The sequence below is a fragment of the Pelmatolapia mariae genome, linkage group LG14, assembly GCF_036321145.2.
Source record: "Pelmatolapia mariae isolate MD_Pm_ZW linkage group LG14, Pm_UMD_F_2, whole genome shotgun sequence".
NCBI classification, from domain to species: Eukaryota; Metazoa; Chordata; class Actinopteri; order Cichliformes; family Cichlidae; genus Pelmatolapia; species Pelmatolapia mariae.
Window position 1 is genome coordinate 18,496,574 of NC_086239.1, and position 20,900 is coordinate 18,517,473.

The window sequence follows — 20,900 nt, forward strand, 5'->3', positions numbered from 1 at the left end:
GAAGAAAATTGGGAGTCACTGGATCTGCATCTCTGGCATCGGACGACACATACCCCAGTGGTTTACTATTGAGTATCCCTTCCACCTCGATGAGTACAGTGCGAAGCACTTCTTCTGGAACTGACTGAGCACCAACTGTAGCATATAGGGCATACTTAACCGACCGGATCTCCCTTTCCCATGCTCCCCCAAAGTGTGGGGCACCTGGAGGATTAAAGCGGAAGCTGATATTCTGGGGTGCTAGAAGCTGTTGTAGTTCCGGGCACATCTTCAGAAAGGTCTCACGCAGTTCCCTCTCACCTCCCCTGAAGTTGGTCCCCTGGTCTGAAACCAGCTCGGCAGGTGTACCTCTACGAGCGACAAATCGCCGAAGAGCCATCAGGAATGCGTCTGCATCAATGGTGTTAAGAACATCCAAGTGGACTGCCCTGGTGGTAAGGCACTTGAATATGATTCCCCATCTCTTCTCAATACGCCGTCCAACCTTGACCTCAAACGGCCCGAAGCAGTCCATTCCCGTAGAGTAGAAAGCCGGTTTATATAAACGTAGCCGGGCTGCTGGCAGGTCTGCCATCTTCGGCACTGTAGGTCTAGCTCTCCACCTTTGACAATCAGCACAGAGGTGTTGGTAGCGCCGGACAGCTTCACGCCCTCGCAGAATCCAGTAGGAGCGCCGAAGCTCTGCGAACACCCGCTCCGGGCCAGGATGATGGAGGCGGCGGTCAAAGTCCTGGATCAGGAGTTTGGTCACTGGGTGGCCTGGGTCCAGGATAATCGGATGGAGTGTCTCCAGCGCCAAATCTTCAGATTGACGAAGTCGTCCTCCAACACAAATGAGCTGTCTGGTCTCATCCACCTCGGGTGACAGAGAGAGAAGACGACTGCTCCTGGGAACTGGCTTACCGACTTTCAACAGATTATACTCCTCCGGAAAACTATCCATCTGGGCCCTCTGTAGGATCAGCCTCTCCGCCTCGCGATAGTCCTCAGCAGTGGGATGAACATCTGGTTGGGCCGCCCCATGTAGCTCCCGCACTGCAACCTCTAACATCTCACTCCAGGTTCTGTAGCGGCTCAAATCTGAAGTTGGCTGACCTGATGGAGCAGCTGCAGTGGTCCCACAGAACACAGCTTTGCGCAGCTCCGCGGCATCATCTGCTTGGTCAACCGTGAGATCCTCTGGCCAGGAGTCTGAACTGTGAAGGAGAAAGGATGGTCCTTGGCTCCATCTATTCGGTACAGCGAGCTCTTTCAGCTTCTTCCCACGTGTCACATCATCGGCTGGATTCCTTCCAGAGTCGACGTATCTCCAGGAGTGCCTGTCTGTCAGCTCTTGTATCTCGGCTACACGAGTGCCAACGAAGACCTTGAATCGGCAGGATTCAGACCTCAGCCATGTCAGCACTGTTGTAGAATCAGACCATAGGACCGTCTGGTCGATTCTAAGGGTGAGCTCCCTTTCCAGCACTTGTGAGAGCTGGGCCCCAGTGAGTGCAGCACAGAGCTCCAATCGGGGCATAGAGTGAAACCGCTTGGGGGCAATCCTGGACCGGGCCACCAAGAACGACAGATGCACGTCTCCATTTCTGCCAGTGGTCCGGAGGTAAGCTACTGAGCCATAAGCTTCCTCAGAGGCATCACAAAATATGTGTACCTCTCTCTGACAGCTGAAGGTGTCCACTTGCTTAGGCACATATGGTCGAGGAAGAGTAACTTCAGGCAGAAACTGCAACTCTTCCTCCCAGGCTGTCCACTGCTGCATGAGCTCCTGAGGTAGATGTGGGTCATCCCAACCCCTTTGCTTGTCCCACAGATGGCGGATGATTACCTTCGCTCTGGTTGTGTAGGGTAAGATGAACCCTAGGGGGTCGTACTGGCTGGCCAGGACCTTGTAGATATTGCGCATCGTGGGGACTGCATATGGAACTTGACGATGCTTGTAGCCTAGGACATCTGTGTGGAATAGCCAGCTCAATCCCAGGGTAGATTCTGGGGTATCGACCTTGTTCTGGGCCAGCCATAGCTCCACACTAGCAGAGCAGCTCTCTTCTGGTAAATGACTGATGACGTCACGTTCATTGCTGGCCCACTGTCGTAGGTCAAACCCTGCTGAGGCTAGGATGGCCCGTAACTTGTCGACAAGGTTCCTTGCCTCTTCCACGGTGGGGAAACTCTGAAGGCAGTTGTCCACATAAAAACACCTTTCGACTGAGAGTCTCACGTCATCATCTGGCTGGCTGTTATACATGACGTGACGCTGCAGGGCGAATGTGGCACAGCAGGGGCTACATGTGGTTCCAAACGGGAGCACCTGCCACTCGTAGACTGCTGGAGGGCTCTCGTCACTGATGTCGCGCCAGACAAATCTGAGCAGGGCACGATCTTCTGGTAAGAGACAAACCTGGTGGAACATGCCTTTAATGTCCCCACTCACTGCAACTGCATGCTCTCTGAAGCGTAATAGAACTCCCAGAAGAGACGCACCTAAGGTGGGCCCAGGCAGCAGGTAGTCGTTCAGGTTCTGTCCTCTGTACTGAAATGAGCAGTTGAAAACCAAGCGGTTCTTACCATTATGGCTCACCATGTGATGAGGGATGTACCACGCCTCCTGACCTTCTGTCGCAGGTGTCCCAGAGCCACACTTAACGATGGAGCCAGCCTTGATAAGCTTCTCCATCTCCACCTTGTAGGCTTCAGCTCGTTCTGGGTCTTTAGCCAGCCTTCTCTCCACACCCCGTAGACTTGGCATGACAGCGTCTTTGGTGGCCTGCAGTATAGGCATCCCCTTCCGGCGAAGCAGTGGGGTGGCATAGCGAAGTATGCCTTCAACCTCTACTCGGACAGTTCTGGTCTCCAGAATGCGTATGGCCTCTTGGTCTTGCCTTGAACGAGTAACAACCTTCTCGTTTCGGAACGGAACAATGTCGACCTGCCATAGCTTCTCTACATGTTTCATTAATTCACTGACTTGAGGTGCCACAGTTGTCAGCAGGCACTGCTGTGGTTGGGCAAACTGGCCGACTATACTTGCTGGCCCTTGTAGCGCCCAACCTAGCCTGGTGCGAATAGCAGCAGGCCCTCCTGGAGGTCCCAGCCTGACTGGCTCAACGGGGGTAACCAGATGGGGATGGTCACTGCCAATGAGTAGCAAAGGTTTCACATTTATCAAGGTGTGGATCGGAAGGCCAATCAGGTGTTTATACCTTTCTCTAAGTTGCTCCATGGGATAAGTGTGGCCTGCAAGTCCGATGCGTGCAGCAGTGAAGGCCCCAGCAATCTTGAACCTGGTCCTGGGCCTTGAGGGAGAGGAAACAGAGAACGACACTGACTCACCTCTGAGAGTCTGCACGTCCTGCCTAATCGTGCGCAGTGGGACGTCCTCTGTGACCCCTTGCATGCCTAACTTCTCGGCAGCCTCTGGCAGAAGCATCGTCCTCTCTGACCCGTCATCCAAGACGGCATAAGTGCTGATTGTTCGCTTGCCATAATGAATGCAGACTTTGACGATCTTTAGAAGGACTCTGCAGCCTTCAGTGGGTCTGTCTAGATACAGGACGTCGGTCGCCGCCTTCGAGTCACCGCTCACCATCGCTGTTGTCGGTGACCCTTTCCGTGTTCTAACGTTGACATCATGCAGTACCTGCAGGTGCTTCCCTTGGCAGAGGCTGCACGTCTTCCTCAGATTACACTGGGCCGCCTGGTGTGACCGTGCGCAGCGCCAGCACCTCTTGTTACTCTTTATCCACTCTGATAGCTGGTCCTTTGTCAACTTGGATACCACTGTGCACTGGCTGAGATAGTGCTCTTCTGTGTTACAGAATGGACAGTATGGTTTGTTCTTACTGGCCACACCACCTGGCCTCACTGCCTGTGGCTTTGTCGTTACCTCCTTTGCACCATGAAGGACTGTGATGGATCTCTTACCCTGGCGCACCTCAGGCCTGGACCACTGTTTCTCCTTTGTCACTTTCGCTGCTAGCTGCCCTTCAGAGTCTTGGCACCAGGACTCATACTTAAGCCACCCTGCGAGATCTGCCAAGGTATGCATCCTCACACCTTGTTGGAACATGCAGCGGCGGAACTCTGCTCTCTGCTCGGGGGGTAGTTTACTAAGCAGACGAGCAACATGTGAACCACAATGTAGTTCCACTTCTCCTTCTGGGCCTAGTGTCCTTAACATCCCCACTAGTGACTGTATCTGGGGGGCAAATCTCTCAAATGCCGAGACGTCTCCACGCCTGATGTCAGGTGAGTCCATCATCGCAGCAATACGCCTCAGCACTATCTGATGTGGCTGGCCGTATTTGTCATTGAGCGCCTCCATAGTATCAGTGAAGGGTGTGGTAGAGTTGAGGTAAGCGTCGGCTATTAATCTAGCCTCCTCTAGGTGCAGGTGATCAACCAACACTTGATACTTGAACAGCTCAGTCGCGTCCTCAGGTAGAAGATTCCCCAATGCCATCTTAAGCCTAGCAAACTCACTAGGGTCTCGACTTGAGAAGTTGGGAATTGTTGGGCGGGGACCACGGTAAACTGTCTCTGAGGCGATAGAAGCCCTGCCCAGATTCGGTCTGTCCGGCAGTGGCTGTGTAGAGGACAGATTGAACTGCTGCTCAGTGGATGCTGGATTACAGTCATGCTCAGTCTTACCGTCCCCATAGGTGGCGCGCGGATGCTTGGACCCTCCCAGTGGGAAATTGCCTGAGCGAGGTGGAAGATAAACCGGCTTAAACCAAGGAGGTGGATTATGGGAGGCTTTATCTGGAAACCTGGGAGCAGGGGGAGGATCTGGTGACAGACTCTGTCCTGGGTGGTCCACAAACTTATTAGCAGGTGGGATTGCCATTGCCTCTGTCTTAATGGCTGGAAAAACACATGCATTTATGTGATGGGGGTTCAACGCTGGTGGGTCACTAGGCAGTGGTGCTTCCTCAACTGGATCTGGCCACGGTGGTGGAGCAGGCCAGTCATCATCCTCCTCAATCTCTGCTGCATCAGCCGGTAGCGGTGACTGCATTAATTTACTGGTTCGGAGAGAAGATGGGCCCTGCATGCTCTGGACAGCTTCCACTAACTGTCTCATTTCCGCTCGCAGTGCCTTGAGTTCGACCAGATCTGATGACATACGCTGCTGGGTCTGCTGGATGAGGTGGCGCTCCTGACGGATGTCCTCTAACTCTGCACCTATTTCCTTATTTGGATGTGTATAGGGGAGCACAAAGGGTAGAGGAGTAGAGTGATCGTAGGCTTGTTCCCCACGACTTCTCTCTGGATACAGCTGGGGGGCTAGCTGATTCTCCTGGATGTGCTGTTGGCTCTGAGCTCCATAGCGCGAGGCCGTCTCCTGGAGAATAGCATCCCGCCTCCACTGAGGGCTGGCTAGGTTGTAGCTAAAGGGGGAAGCGAGGGAGGTCATCCTGGCCTTGTCCTCTTGGTGTGTGAGCTCTACATCCTCTCTATGTGCCTGGCTAATGTAGCCTGGGTACTCCACCTCATAATCTGCGTAGCGCCCAGGTGGGCGAGCATGTCGTTTGGGGCGTGCGCCGCGAGCCTCATACTCTGGGACTGATTCCATCTCTGAGGCAAGCCTAGTGCAATTCCGGCTCGGAGGACCATTAAATGTAGTGGAGATATCAAAGATGGGCACGGCTGTGGCACTGATTCAGACTTTAAGCACTACGGTCACCCCGGTGTGTCGGCCAGAACACCACTTAAGGCCAAGTTGTCCCAGAGTAGGAAAGAAGAAGGGAGCTTGTGGGTTCGTTTGAGGCACTTTATTGTTAACACTCAATTTCTGGGGCTGTAAACACAGCAGGTGTACATAGGTGTGTATGTGTGGTTTCCTACAAAAGAAATAAACAATGGAAATACAAGATCAATAAAGAGCATAGACAAGTAAAACACTCAAATATAAACATGATCCAACATAGTTGACATAATCACATATATAGAAATAAGACAATACAATACACTTCAAACTACTCACACTATACAACTAAACCGCATTAGTGCGAGGTTAAGTTACCGTCAGTACACAGGAACTACTTCCGATAGTTGTACAAAATAAAAGCTTCCCCCTTATAATCAGCCGTAATGCTCTTATTGTGAAGGGCAAGCGGGAACACCATACTTCCGGTCAAACTACGATCGCTATTTTATTAATCCTCGTACCTAATTGTTGCTACAAACGCCACTTCTTTAAAGTAAACAATCACAAGCATCCCATACAACATACAGAGAAGGTTTGATAACACAGGAATGACGTTATGGACATACGAGCGGCCGTGCGTCAACAAAGCTAAACCAGGATAAGCTAACGACATAGGTTAGCATATGAAATGAGGGTGAACTCACGCGTTGCGTGCGTGGTCTACCGCTCCGACTACGGACTACATTAGCTCCTAAATGGTAAACATACTACAGTACTGACACAAACAAAGGCAAGATACAACACAGGTCAATACTCACTTGTCATTTACGTACACATAACATTCCCCAGGAATCAGCGCAACCCCTCCAGACCAACACTGCTCATCCGCCATTAAACTGCCCACCTTACTAACCGGATGATGACACTAGAAGGTGGGCTGGCCCAAACTGACAGAAGACTGAATATTAAATGAACTTATATAAACTTATAAACTAAATATAAACTAAACTAGTAAACTATTCTATGAACTTTGGGGCCTTTTATACAGTTTGATACCACTCTTGTATCACATGGGAGTTTATTTTGCAGTTGCCTGGGTTAGACGATGTTAGACCCACTTCTAAGAACGTTTCAGTAAAAGCTGCTAACAGAAGCTAACAACATCAAAGTTCAGTTCAGCTTCAGTAACACAATTATCAGTTAGAAAAAATGGTAAATGGCCTGTATTTGTATAGCGCTTTACTTAGTGTAAATGTGCTTCAATAACTCATCGATTCATATCAGACTTGCATATCAGTCTCCTCAAGAGTAAATAGACATAGGCACGCCACATATGGCTTTTTGACAGCAGAGGTAAACAGCAGACCAACAGGCTAGATATCCTACAGATAAATGCTGTCCAGACCATTTGAGGTGACTCGAGATTAAGCTTTTTTTTTTTAAAAGTCTGAACATATGTAACTGACACATAAAAACTGTGTGCAAAATGTTTTTTTTGTTTTGTTTTTTTTATAAATAGACCTTAGTAGATACTTACCAGCTGCAGGTACAGGTTAGTATTTGGTAGAAAATATTAAGGGTATTGCAGGTGTGCAACAGTGACTTTATGTATTGTTATTTCAAATGCTGTTTATGCAGAGCCCATGAGTTGCACCGCATGCAGCCATCAGGTCTTACAGTGGAAATCCTCTCAGGTTAATTTACTCCCAGCTGTATTAAATTGTGAGAAAATACTAGCAGCCTTATGAATATTGTGGAACCTTTTCTGTCATTAGAACCACACTGTACTGCTAATCTGTAGAATATCCTGTTATTAAGGATATACAAGTTAATAGCCAACTTCCCTCAAAAGTACACTTTGTGCTCTATTACAGTGTTTCACCTGACCTTGGGCTTACCTGAGTGTGTGTTTGGGGAGGGGGGGATCTTTAGAACCTCCATTTATCACCTATTCAACACTTGTTGTCTGCTCTTCAATGCGTGACTGCAGTCTCACTGACCAATTAGTGTGGCTGTAGACTTCCAAGTTTTTTTTCCCACTGCTGTTCAGCCCAGCTGCCATTACTTTAATTTCCTAGTTGCTGTGAGAACTCATTAAAAGTCATATTATTTGATGCCGTCTTTTTAAAAAGTTAGACAGAAGCTGCTAATGAACACCTTTAAATAAACACTTACCACCCACTTTCCACTTTCTTTTAACCTCAGCGAAGGTGATGTTGCTAACCTTTTGCTCTTCAGCTTCAGCATGTACTGTTAATTTTAGTATTGTAATCACATCATCTATTTTAAGAGAGAGGAAAAAAGTTACTCTTGTGTGTTGATATTTTATTCGAAGCATGTTGCAGTCAATATTACTCTTTACTGTAGCGCAGGTCTTTGTTACCCTGGTTAGCATTAGACATTTCAATCTCCATAAATGAATACTGCTGCTCAACAGTCTAGGTGCTTTAGGTGTGAAAATCATTCCTATTTTCTGTTAGGATTTCACAGACCCATGAGGTGTTTGACTGATGAGATGTTTCAGGAAAAGAGAATAGAAGAGGAGAAAGGCAGTGCGGAGAAAAGGGGAGATGCTGTCCCAAAGTGAATTGTACTGTCCTAGATCTAAAATAGCCCAGAGCTGTTTGGAGCTCATCACTCCAGGGCAGGTCTGATTGTGTAGAAAAAATGGGGGTGTCATCAGCCATTCAATCACACTGCCTTTCAATGATGCAGCATGATGGATTTGTTTCTTGGACTTGATTTTAGATATCAGTTCTCATTGAGATAGCAGGCACTGGTAGTCTCATCCTTCAACCTGCGTTTTGTTATACATCTTGCTGCATCGTGCTTGTTTGGATTTTTGCTGGACCCGAGGCCCAGAAACAGACCTTTGAACCTATAAGTGAGAGATGTCATGTCATAGAAAATTAATTTTAGGATTTTGGGGGGATTTAAAACGGCTTTATTGGTGGGAATTAGTTGTCCACGGTTAGTGGTTTTTGTTTGGGGTTTTTAACCAGGGACTAGAATATGCACATTTTCAGCAAACTCGGCACACACCACAGTCGGACTGGTAAGTCTCAACTATTTCCAAATCCGAGCCGGTCCAGTTTATGTGTGTAACCTGTCATATGCATATTGGCACAAACACACTCCCACACCACACCAGCGACACCGTTAAGCCACCATTAAGCGTAGAGGTTCTTTGCTATGAATGAAGAAGACACAAAGCTTGCACTCTGTAATACATGTACATAATCAGACACTGGGTATCTCTTTTACCTCAGAATTCAGATATTACTCCTGAATCGGTGTTTCAGTGGTGGTAGCTGGGGAAAAAAAGGGCTTCTCTTCCTTAGCAAGTTGGTGCAATTCATGCACCACTAGCAGCACAATCACAGATAGATGCCGGTCAGTTCTCTCTGTGTGGCTTATTTAGTGAGTCAGAAATGCACAACAGTGGCACTACAGTGAAGATGTTGTACAATTTTACTACTGTTTATGTTTAGTGATCCAATCTTGGATTGTGAAGTCGGGGTTGGTGGCGTTTCTCCAACTTTCTCAGAGGGAAATCCAACTTGAGGGGGTGTTCCATCTTAAAAAGTCAGACTCGGATATTGGGATTTCCAACTTCCCATTTCAAATGGAATGCAGCTTTAAAACACTATCATTTAACTGAACGTCTCCAGAATGAAGAGGCTAACAAACGGAAAGTGGCTAAAGCTAAAGCTAGCTAGAGGTCAGAGCCAGCCATAAGCCAGCAGCCTCTTCTTGGTATGAGCAGTGAAAAGAACCAAAGCAATTACAAGGAAAATTATGGCCCTGGAGGACCAGCCGTTCTCCATAATTGAAAATGGAGCCTTCAGAAATTTGATAAATTACCTCGGCTTAAAATACACAACACTGAGTAGCTGTTACTTTTTGGATGGCGTAGCCTGCAGAGCAGAGGAGCCTACCATTATGTTAGTGCTATTCACCCTCCATTAAGTACAATGTATGACCCAAACATGCACAGGAAAAATAAATAGATAAAGAGTCATCGACTCTTTCCAATAGAAACAAGCACCTCCGCCAATGTGCCTGTATTACACACTGACAATGATGATGGATCGATGTATCTGCTCTGCGCACACATTAACAAAGCGTACAGAAGTCCAGGCATGCAAACTCATGCGCACCCAGATGCATCTGTGTTGCAAGTGTTAGATGAGGTGCGACATGAAAATGTGGCTTGGCAGGTGTAAAAAAAGAAGAAGAAAAAAGAGTGTCATGAATTAGAAAAAGACTGGTAATAATAATTGAATTCCTCAATTGGGAAATTAAATATTTGCGAGCTGGCGAGCCGGCGAGCTGTCTGCTGTTGATCATTGACCGCTGACATCAAACCTTATTGGATCAAACCTAATTAATACAGATAAAGGTTTTGAATTTATACTGGAAAATAATGTAAGTACCTGACATTTGTTGTGTTCTGTAAAGCTGTTGCGCTTTTTAAATAAGTTAGTTAATTATTTGCACTTCATTTTTGAGTAGTTTTAGTGAAAAAAGATTGGGGGGCATTTTTAGAGTTGAATTATTTCTCTTATGAAAATAAAATTCTGAAGAAAATTAGATTTTTTTTAATTGTATATACTTCAGCTATAATTAATAGAAAGAAAATCTCAATCTGCAAAAACTCATTATCAGTGGGTCACCAGTTGAAATTGAAAGCGGCAAAGAAAAATTGCCATCAATGCACTTTTTATGTTTGTTTTATTAAAATAAAAATTGTGTGCTATTTTTTTAATGAACTGCTAAAGTGGAAAGCTGGAATCATTCATCGTTATTTCAGCTTTAAAATATAATTAGTGGAAGCTAAATTCATATGCTACAGAACAAAATCTACGATTATAAAACCTAAACTGCTACATTTTAAAAAAGCAATTTACAAACCAAATTACACTCAGCAAGTTATTGTCTTATGATTTTTCTTTGTTTCTTCATCATATGACCCCAGTGAAGTGCTTTCCTTCTCGAGGACTTCAAAAAAACAAAGCTGTTCAGTACTATTCTCTCCCATGCTGAAGTGTGATAACGCCCACCGGTTTTGATTTGTTGCTTAAAGAGTAGATGCCTGGTGAGGTATTATGTGGGAGGATGGAGTCGGCGTGGGGGTTGTGGCGTATTGTACATGTTCTCCAGGAATGGTATTTCTTTGTGTGTGTGCGAGTACATCAAAGAGAGGGAGAGGTTTTATTCTTTCACAATCTTTCCCTCCTCCCTCATTACAGCCTCTTCTGACTCCCCCAGGCTACAGGAGTCTCCCTTTATGGAGTGGAACCAACATTATTATTTTGAAACAAGCTCATATTTATATTGACGTCCACAAATTAACTTGAGTGTCACACAGACGTTAAAAGATAGACGGACACAAATACCAGCTCTGTTAGCATGCAGGTTTGTAAGCTGCGTTTTGTGCTAAGGCCTTGAGGCTATAGCTTTTGAGTTCAGCTTAAATGAAGTCCCGCTAATAGAGTTTAAGCCTAACAAAGTCCTGAAAAATTACCCAGGTTAAGCCAGGGAGTGGGAAGGTCTCCTTTAATAATGTCAGTCAGTTGTCAGTAAATCCTTGCTGTCTGCGTGTGTGTGCGTGTATGCGCGTGCGTCTGTCTGTGTGTACACAAGACAAAAAAAAAACATTTCTATTGTGGTTTAATGTAAGGGTTGCAGTTTCTGTGTGTTTTCCCTAACTGGTCTGAACATGCTAACAATAAATGCATTGAGTAATACACAAAATATCATTATTTCCTGGGTTTATTTTATACATCTAATACCATGGTAGTTATATGAAACATATTCAAAAACAATATTATTGAAACATCAACATTTTAAGCTAACAGGATAATAAAACAATGGACTCCTGAGGGAAACAGTTGTGCTTTTCACAAGGTTCAACAGAGGTTGCTGCCAGACAGAACAATGCCAAAGGACTGCCACTGCTGCCATTTCTAAAACAACAAGGCAGATTGAAGTCATTTTTTAAAATAGTGTGCTTTATAAATGGAACTATAAACAATCTCCAAGATATCCAATCCCGTGGATGCACAAGTATTGCCTGGCCAACTTGGGTGGGGTCATCACAGAGGAAGTTATTTTGCCTCCATTGCAGCTGGATGGTTTTAAAAAGACACTGCTCCTAAAGGATTGGTGCCTTTTTGCTGTAGACGTGCTGTTCTCTAGTCAGAATCACTTCACCAGAGGCTATTATTCCTCTGTCTTTATCCTTGCTGGCCATAACACGACTTGCATTATTAGGAGTGCTGTTGCCACATCAGGTTAGCATTGACTGGTAGTTTCTCTTTTGTTTCAAGTAAGAAGTCCTGTATGTTTGTGGGTGAGGGTCTGGCATTGATGCTAACCAGGAAGCTGAAGCTTAACATATGAAAAAGACACTGGTGGTAAAATTTCACAATGGTGATAAGATAATCTGAGGTAACTGTAAACAGAGCATGTTCAAGCCATTGTAAATTTAAATAAAATTAAGGCTTCTTTTCCATGCACGGTTGGGTATATGTTCCAGATTGAGGCTGCCTCACTGCGACACTGCTTCATAATATCTGTTGCCCTCTCCATAGTCCACTTTACAGAGAAATCATCAAACAAAGTTGTCACAAAGCATGCCAATATGTACAGAGCTCTAGCCTGTACTGATTGTGTATTGAGGCCTGTCTCACTGTTGTCAGATGAAGAGCCATCAGATATGGAGCTAATGTAATTTTCTTACCCACTGAGGGGGGCCTTGTGAGTATAATATTCATTAGATGTCTCAGCCGAGCAGTGCCTCATCTCCTCTGCCTCCTCTGCTGCAGGATTTAAAAAAAAAAACAAACAACTATTAAAACACCTACCAGAACCATATTTGAAACTTAAAATAGCTCACTGTGCAATAAAGCATGCTTCCACGATTGCAGGTGGGGGAAAAAATGAATGAAATCAGTTTTCGAATTTGAACACTGCCCAGTGAAGTCGCCTGCAACAGTCACCTACTAAACGGCATCTGTTGGTTTCTGTCATCTTTCAGTGCAAATCCAATTTTCTGATAATGTTTTTCATCATTGCAATGTCACAGTCAGGTAGAAGGGAAAAAAATTGAGTGAGGCGGTTATAGAGCCAAACGTGGTAACATGGTCATTGGTTTGATTGTCACAACCTACAGGAAGGTGTAATAGCTGTCAACAGATAAGTGAAAATGCTATCATCACAAGTGCAGTTTCATCATTGCTGTCAGAGCATCAGTCCTTTGATTGATGGAGAGATGTTACACTGCAGCAAGCCCCGTGTCTTCAGTCAGATGTGTTTGGATCAAGGAGAGAAGAGCGAAAAGACAGATAAATCAATTTTTACAAAAAGGCTCAGCAAACAGAGGGGGGGGGGAAGAAATCAAAACACTCGATGATGTCCATGGTTTTTAGACTTCACGTAGGTATTGACTGCAAATTATTTTCATTCAAGGATTAAAAGCAGTTGTTTTTTTAGATTATGTTTGCTCAATTCATTTTGAGCTTCTGAAAATGTGAGACTGTGCATAAAAATGTTTGCAATTCCTAAAGATTTTGGCCTTAACTTACGTTGAATTGAAGCTGAAAATCTGCACTTTGATCCAGTATTGATTGTTTGATTTAAAATCAAAGCTAAATTACAAAAACAAACAAACAAAAAAGCCTCTGTCCAAAAAACAAAAAATACTTACTATCTGATACTATCTGATTGTAATAACTGGGCTCCAGTTTCTAAAACTAAAGACATTTTCATTGATATGTAGTACTCTGCAATATCAGCTTGGTTTTGACTCCCTGAATATATATTGAAAAATATGAATTCTTCTGAATCAGATTGATGCTTTTTGACAAATTTGTACACAAACGTGTCATGGTGCAAAGAAAAACCGTGGCACAGAAATATATATGGTATAAATGTTTACCGCATATAAATACATGGTGTAAACCTATGGTGAGAATATTTTCTTTTGGTTAAGGATGGTAATAATTAATGCTGTCATTATTAGTCTGAGTAATTAGGGTCTAAAGTATACACAGTTTCCTTACACGGACAGTTCAGTTATGCAGAAACGTAGTCAAATTAAAAAAAAAAAAAAAGTTTAGAAATTAAAATTGCAGTAATATTTATCACATCTAAGTGCATTTCCCATAATGGTTTGCTGTTCTTAAACCCAAACCTGCCCACAGCACTTACTTTTTGTTAGTCTGTAAGCAAGTAAGGATGTGTTTTTGACCTCTCTGAAGTATATAAATGCATGGATATGTTTAGACTTGTATCTGCCCTTTTACAGCCTGTTCTACAAATAAAAGCAAAATCTCTCTTTCAGTCTCCCTCTGTATAGCAAGCACACTCTGTTTAATGGTCTTCTACCATAATGCAGTGCCGAACAGAAGGTCTTCTGGTTAGAAAGGGGCTTTTTAGGAGTAGAGACCTCATCACCTCCCCCTGAAAACAAAGGGAGGCATGGTTGGACACTCCTACTCACCACATGCATTTCTGCAGTCCTCTGTTTCTTGTGCACACCCTCATTATGATGCATTGTACGGCCGCTCTTGTTCTCCCGTTTTAACTTTTCATCACCTTTTTCTGCATTCACACGGGTGCAGTGAAACAGATGAACACGCCCGTTTCTCGCTCCTCTATTCATCCAGAGCTGTAATTGTGTACGTGTGTGTTTTGAGGACAGGACCCTCAGGGATGGTTTGTCTATGTGTTAATGGGATTTATAAATTTAGTTTTGGAGAACTATAAGGTTTTTACCTTTTATATAGTATTAGTATCATATAGTATATTAATACTATTACATGGCCTATTGTACCTTTTCATTTGATTTTAGTTTTTTCATTAAAAGGCCTGTTAACCCAAATATTGAGAACTTGAACAAAACTGGGTTGTTTGTGGTTTCTTCTTTAATTAAGAATTTTTTGAGGAAAGACATTAAATAGTTTTTCTTTGTGCTTTGGTAGGCATCTGTTGTTTTCAATCATATGAATTGTCCTTAATTTAACCTTGGTGGACGTTTTTATCTTGGACTAATTTGTGACAATTTTTCAGTTTCCTTTTTACTTCTGTTGATTCACACATTGAAATTCGTAGCATTACTTTAATGTATTTTTAGCATCTTAACGGGATACAAAATGGGAGAATGTTAGGTAAAATGATCACACACTACTTCAGTAATGTTGACGTCCGGGCTCTGGAGAGGCCCATACATGACTGATAATGTTCTATCTTGTGTGTTTTTCTATCCAGGTTTGTTTTCACTGCGTTGGCACTGGCAGTGTGTTTGGGATCTTTGTCATGCTGTAAAATTAAGCTTTTTTTTTCCCTTTTGGGTCAAAATCTGATGATACTTTTCTGTGTTGATAATTGGATCAATTTTGACAAGAAATGCAGCTCCAAACCACGACATGGCCTACACCGTTTTTACAGATGGCTGTAGACTGTTATTACCTGTCTCCTGACCTCCTCCGTAGACATTGATTATGATTTTGATTCATCACTCCATTCCCTTCCTAGAGAATGGCTGCTTGACAGCTGCCTGATGCATCTCCTGTATCATATAAGTCCTGCATCAGGTCTTATACGATGCTGGATACATGTACATGACTTTTAGATATTGTTCATCTGCTGTAGATAATTCTTTAGCTCGTCCTTCCATTTTTCCATTTTCCTCAGTATTTTCTAATAGCTTTTTAGGAATCATGTTGTTGGTGAAAAAATACCGTCTTAGGCTGTGTTATCTTTGTTTTTGTTTTTCATAAGTTCAACCAAAGAAATGGGAACAAAGGAAGTGTTTTACTGGCAGGCTAGTAACAAAGTGCCTCAAGATAGAATTTTAGAAGTGATTCGTGTGTGTAAACACATCGCTTCATCCCTCGAGTTACGTGCCTTTTTTAAGCTTGAATGATTCATATGTCAGCTTTAAGTAGTTTAACAACAAAAATAAATTTCTCTGATGGAAAATGAGTGAAAAAGTAGCCAATGTACCAAGAAAAGGTTTGAAAGTTCTTCAGAAAGCCCGGAAAACTATTACCAAGATCACTTTAAAAAATTATAACAAAGTCTGGCTCCCTGGAAGCAAAATACAAAGAAAAAAGGGTGGTGCAAGGTTTTTGCACAGTACTTTAGTGTAACCGGGTTTGCACGTATCTCCCAAGAAGAGCTTTTGGGTGGGAAAAAAAAACAATTTTTAAGATGTGCTTCTTAATTTGAGAGTTGCAATAATGAAAATTCAACTTTAATTCTGCTATAATCAAAGTGTTGTTTTGCATGCAGAGGTACTGATTAACTGAGGTAGAGAAGGCTAATGATAAATTAAACAACGAAGAGCAGTGAAGAGAAAAAGGAAGGTGCCAGTAGGTTAATCAATTCCCCTGACACATTCTTTAGCTATGAGACATGAGTTTCAGTAATGAGGCACGGCTTGCATATCACCACTCTTGTTGTTTTGCACACCCACAGACACACACAGGTTCATGTTCTTTTTGGGGGGAAGGATGAGCATGTATTTTTAAAGGGGATTCGCACACAAAACAACCGAAAAGCAACCTCACCCACGTGTTTTGTGCTTGCATTTATGTGTCTGCGTTTTGGGGCGTTTTGACGTCAGTGCTATTTTACAAAGCACCGAAATGCTTCCTTGGCTAAACTGAAGTGTCACTTGGTGCCGTTTGGCATCACCACGTTACAGCGTATGCCCGGCTCTTATGACACCAACGCAAATAATCGTGTAAAGGGTTTGTGTTTTGTCAGTTGTTAACTCTCCGTGAAGCAGAAGCTCAGGATGGATCAGTGCAAGTCGCAAACGTAATAAATTTTGATAGGTTTTTACACGGCGACTGGGTGAGGAATGTGCCGTGTTTAGAGGGCTCACCACGAAACATCCAACTCAGTGTTTTACGGGCCCGCACTCAAAACCACAATGCACCACTCTGATCCCTGCCATCACATGCCAAGTCCGAAATTTCTTAAAATCAACACAAGCTACACATGAACTCATATAACACACAGCCCGCGCACACCTTTCCTCTCTTTATTTATTGCTCAGCCGTTTCACTCTGTGTTTGTGCAGCTCTCTTATAATTCTGGATCACGCTTACTCTTGGCTTGGTGCAAAACTCAGCCTGGTACCCCCCCGCACCCCCCACCCCAGTACCGTTGTGTTGCTTTTCCACTTGCACCTTTCACTGGATGTGCTGTGCTTTTTCATTGGCTGTGTTGATGTTGAGCTTTGCTTCTTGTACTTGTCGTTCTGAACAGGACATCACACATGTACATGCAAGTCCATATTCATTTTTCACTCTCCTTTGGGGACACACATTGTAAAGTTTATGCAAATAGACAGATCCACAATTTCTTTTTGTACATGTACAATGACAATAAAGGGCTATTCTATTCTATTAACACCCATATTAATAATCTCCAAGCACCTCTGAAAACTGCTTCACTTGCACACACCTTAAAACTGAGAGACGTTATCACACATCCTTTTTTTTCTTTTTTTCTTTTTTAATCCATGCTGTATCGAGCACATTAAAGACACAAGTGTTAACACAAACACTCACTCAGACGTGGTCCTGATCACTGTCTCCCTTGCTGCTATCACTAACCATTTGCTGTTGCACTGGTGCTTGCTTTTTTCTTTATTATTATTTTGCTGTTTTTCTTTTAATTAATTTTTTTCCCTTGTGTTCATTGTAATCATGACCTCTCGCTGTTTTAATTTCAGATTTGCATATCCACTTCCACTCCTTCCTCATTTGCATACAGCAAGAATGGCGAGCGGGCATCCCACAGACAAATTCAGTTTCATGTATCAACCAGACACGCACAAGAGGTACGGGGCACGCATGCACACACACTTACATGCGCACACACACACACGAAATTTCGCAGACCTGTATTCACAATGAGCAGGTAAGTGGAAATGAAGAGCGTGCACTTGAGGTCTTCTACGGTGTGGAGAACGATGCCTTATGGGTCATTATCTGGCACCTTCAGCCCGACCATTTTCCCCAATCTGAATTGATTACTGGCCCCGCGTCTGAAAAACCCAGAAGGTAGCGCCTTGTTGGTGCAGTGGTGGGAAAATAAGGCAGGTAGCAGCATTTAACCAAAGCGGAAACCAAAGCGTTCTTTTTCAATTAATCCAAGCATTCTTGTGCCTTTGTGTCAGAACTTGTGCATTTTTCTTTTAAATCCTAGCAGTCTGTGTTTTTAAGTCCATGCTTATATTGAGCCTGCTTTGAGGTTGGGGAGTCGCAGGGCTTGATTTTGTTGCATGCCGGCAAAATCCTTCAGCTGGATGCCGCTTTAAGAATCTGACTCTGGGATTATGCGTGTGGTGAGTGTGCTTGATAATGGTAACAATTTTCTTTCCAGTTTACATGGCTTATGTCTCTTTTCCCCTCCATTTTCCCCTCCTTGTCTTTTCTTAACTCTCTCTCTTCTGTTTTCCACTTTCTCTGTTTCTTTCTCTCTCCTAGTAAGAACAGGTTATCTTCAGCTATGAATCCAGTCTACAGCCCTGTCCAGCCTGGAACCCCATATGGAAACCCCAAGAATATGGCCTTCACAGGTAAGATGTACACAGACGTACAGGTCTGTCGTCTTCAATACTACTGAATACCAAGGTTTAAGCCAGTTGAGATATGCCTAACAGAGTTCTGATAGGACAGAAATGCTAATATGACATTGTATTCAAGTTTGTGCAAAAAAACATTGTTTCTATTAACATCCCTACCAGTGACTCCAGCAATCAATTATGCAGTACAGTAAAAAATATAATTATATGTTCTCTTGTATATACACTTACTGGCCACTTTATAATAGAACTTGTTTAGCTGCTTTTTTTATAGGCATGTAGTCATTGTTAGGATAACCTGTTGAAGTTCAAACAAAGCATCACAATGGATGATTTAAGTAACTTTGAACATGGTGTGGTTGTTTGTGCAGTCTGAGTATTTTAGAAGCCTCTGATCTACTGGGATTTTCCCACACAACCATCTCTCACGTTTACAGAGAATAGACATTTGGCATCAACAAGACATGAACAGTGCCTCCACAGTCACCAAATCTCAGTCTTGTAGAGCATCTTTTGGGATGCGGTGGAACGGGATTGCATCATGGACATGCAGCTGACAAAACTGCAGCAACTTTGTGATGCTGTCATATCCATATGTTTCATTGTTGAATCTGTGCTACAAATGCAAAGGGAGCAAAGTGCACCTAATAAAGTGCCCAATGAAGTGAGTTTGCAGGAAGAGATAAAAGGAGAGAGACAAAAATATAGGCCATTGTTAATCTTGGGCCTCAAAGGTTATAATGGTTATAAAGTTATAGTACACTGAAATACTGAAGTGAAAGCTACTGATCTATATATATTTTTAAGATGGAACTTTTAACTCCTCTTGTGCCCATTTTTATTTTTGTGATAAAACCAATACATGATTGAATGCATGCAGTTAAAGGGGAAAATCCAACTTGTAGTGTTAAAGTTGGATCGTGGCATACATGTTTAACTGGAGTGTAGCAACATCTGTTGTGTTAATGTGTCACCTGATTCAGGACTCTTTAATTGGTGCTTATGATGAACTGGCAAGAAGCTGTTTCTTTAATATAACACTGAATTGTAGTGTAAATGTAGATTTTGCCACTTTTTCTTTTCTTCAAAAAAGGTGAGAAATTAAAAAAAAAAGTTTATTTTAAATCTTCATGATTTCTGTTTGTTTGTTTTTTTTCTGACCAGAAACACATCCTCCAAATCTGAAACAAAAACAATGAAGATTGATGACTTACTATTTTCTGATTTTTCCCAGAACCAATCTGTAAATTTTTAAGTGCTCATTATGCCGTGCTTTAATTTTATGCATGCGTGTGCTGCTGTGTTGTTAAATTAAACAGTATTCTTTGCATTAGCATGAACGAAATAAACACGGGATGTTGTGTGATCGTGATTAACATCTCGACCGTCTTATAACTGCGTTTATTGGAACTGTTACATCCGACCGTATCTCAACCTACAGCAGCCAAAGCTCGATATAGCGGAGGCTCAAGGCTACAGAACAGATCTGTGAGACTGTCTGCCAATAATAGCAAAGAGTGAGGAGAGAACAGCACTTAGCTCGCTTACACTTCCTCTCTTCACTCTGTGCTGCTTTTTTTTCCCCTTTTACTTCCATCGTCTTTGTCTCGCTCTGTCGAACCTGCACCTTTTTATGAGGAGAAGCTTTTTCGCAGGTCAGATTGACTTTTTGTTCGCTCGACACGTAATTTATGACGCACGGGAGGTTGCGTGGTGCATGCGTGCGTGCATCCCTCGCACGTGTCTGCAGGCATTGCTAATGTTTCTGAATTTGTCTCTCCTCCCACACCATATTGGCAGGTGTGTCCCGTCTGCCAAATTGGTGTATGTAAGACGCATTCAGCCAACTGTGTTATTGGTGCAGACATTTTTTTAATGAGCGCCATCTGTGCACATCCTGCTTCAAACCAAATACTCCCCTACCTGTGTGTCTGTGTGAATAAGTGAGCGGGTTGGGGAGAGGAGGGGGGCTTCAGTTGTGCGTGTCTGCGGCCCCTCTGCTCGATGTTAAGGTTTCTAATATTTTCTGTCTCGCCTGTGGCATCTTGCAGGCTATCCAGGAGGGTATCCTGCTACAGCTCCTACCTACACCAACCTGTACCAAACAGGCAGTCCTGGGTATCCACCAGGTAAGCTCTACCCTCCTCCCCATACACAGAGAGCTCATATTTAACAAGGTAATATCTTGGGAGAAATTGTCAGTTTAGACTAATTTTCAGAGTTAATTAGAGGGCTCTTTCTCTTTTCCTAAGAAGAATAAAGGATAATTGCACTACAAGGAACCATTGAAGTTTGTGTGCACGATGCAAGACAAACACTGATGAATTCAGACAAATCATTATCATGCAGCTACAAGTATTAAGCTACTAGACTGTTTTCTTCTGCCTGCCTTTGCTGGGTTGATTTATTTGCCTGGTTCTGCCAGAGGTTTCTTCATGTTAAAAGGGTTTTTTTTTCCTTCCCCCTATGAGCGAGCAGTTGGCTATAGTGAGAAGTTTGATTGTTGGTTTTTACTCTGTATTATTATTATAGGGTCTCACCTCATAATATAAAGCACCTCAAGGCGACTGTTATTGTGATTTGGTGCTATATAAATAAAAATGAATTGAATTGAATACAAGCTTAGAATAGTTAAAACATGAG

At 43.3% G+C, this 20,900-nt stretch overlaps 1 protein-coding gene across 2 annotated transcripts in view; it reads left to right on the plus strand.

The window, feature by feature from the left end:
* Positions 1-20,900, plus strand: part of fam168a (family with sequence similarity 168 member A) — a 38,219-nt gene that overhangs the window by 9,932 nt on the left and 7,387 nt on the right. Inside the window, exons 2-4 of one of the 2 annotated variants that reach the window (XM_063493168.1) lie at positions 17,403-17,510; positions 18,160-18,251; positions 20,309-20,386. In XM_063493168.1, the coding sequence (XP_063349238.1) occupies positions 17,449-17,510; positions 18,160-18,251; positions 20,309-20,386 (232 nt within the window). In that variant the 5' untranslated portion in view covers positions 17,403-17,448. The remainder of the gene's footprint in view (positions 1-17,402; positions 17,511-18,159; positions 18,252-20,308; positions 20,387-20,900) is intronic. The other variant, XM_063493169.1, reaches the window with a different exon arrangement.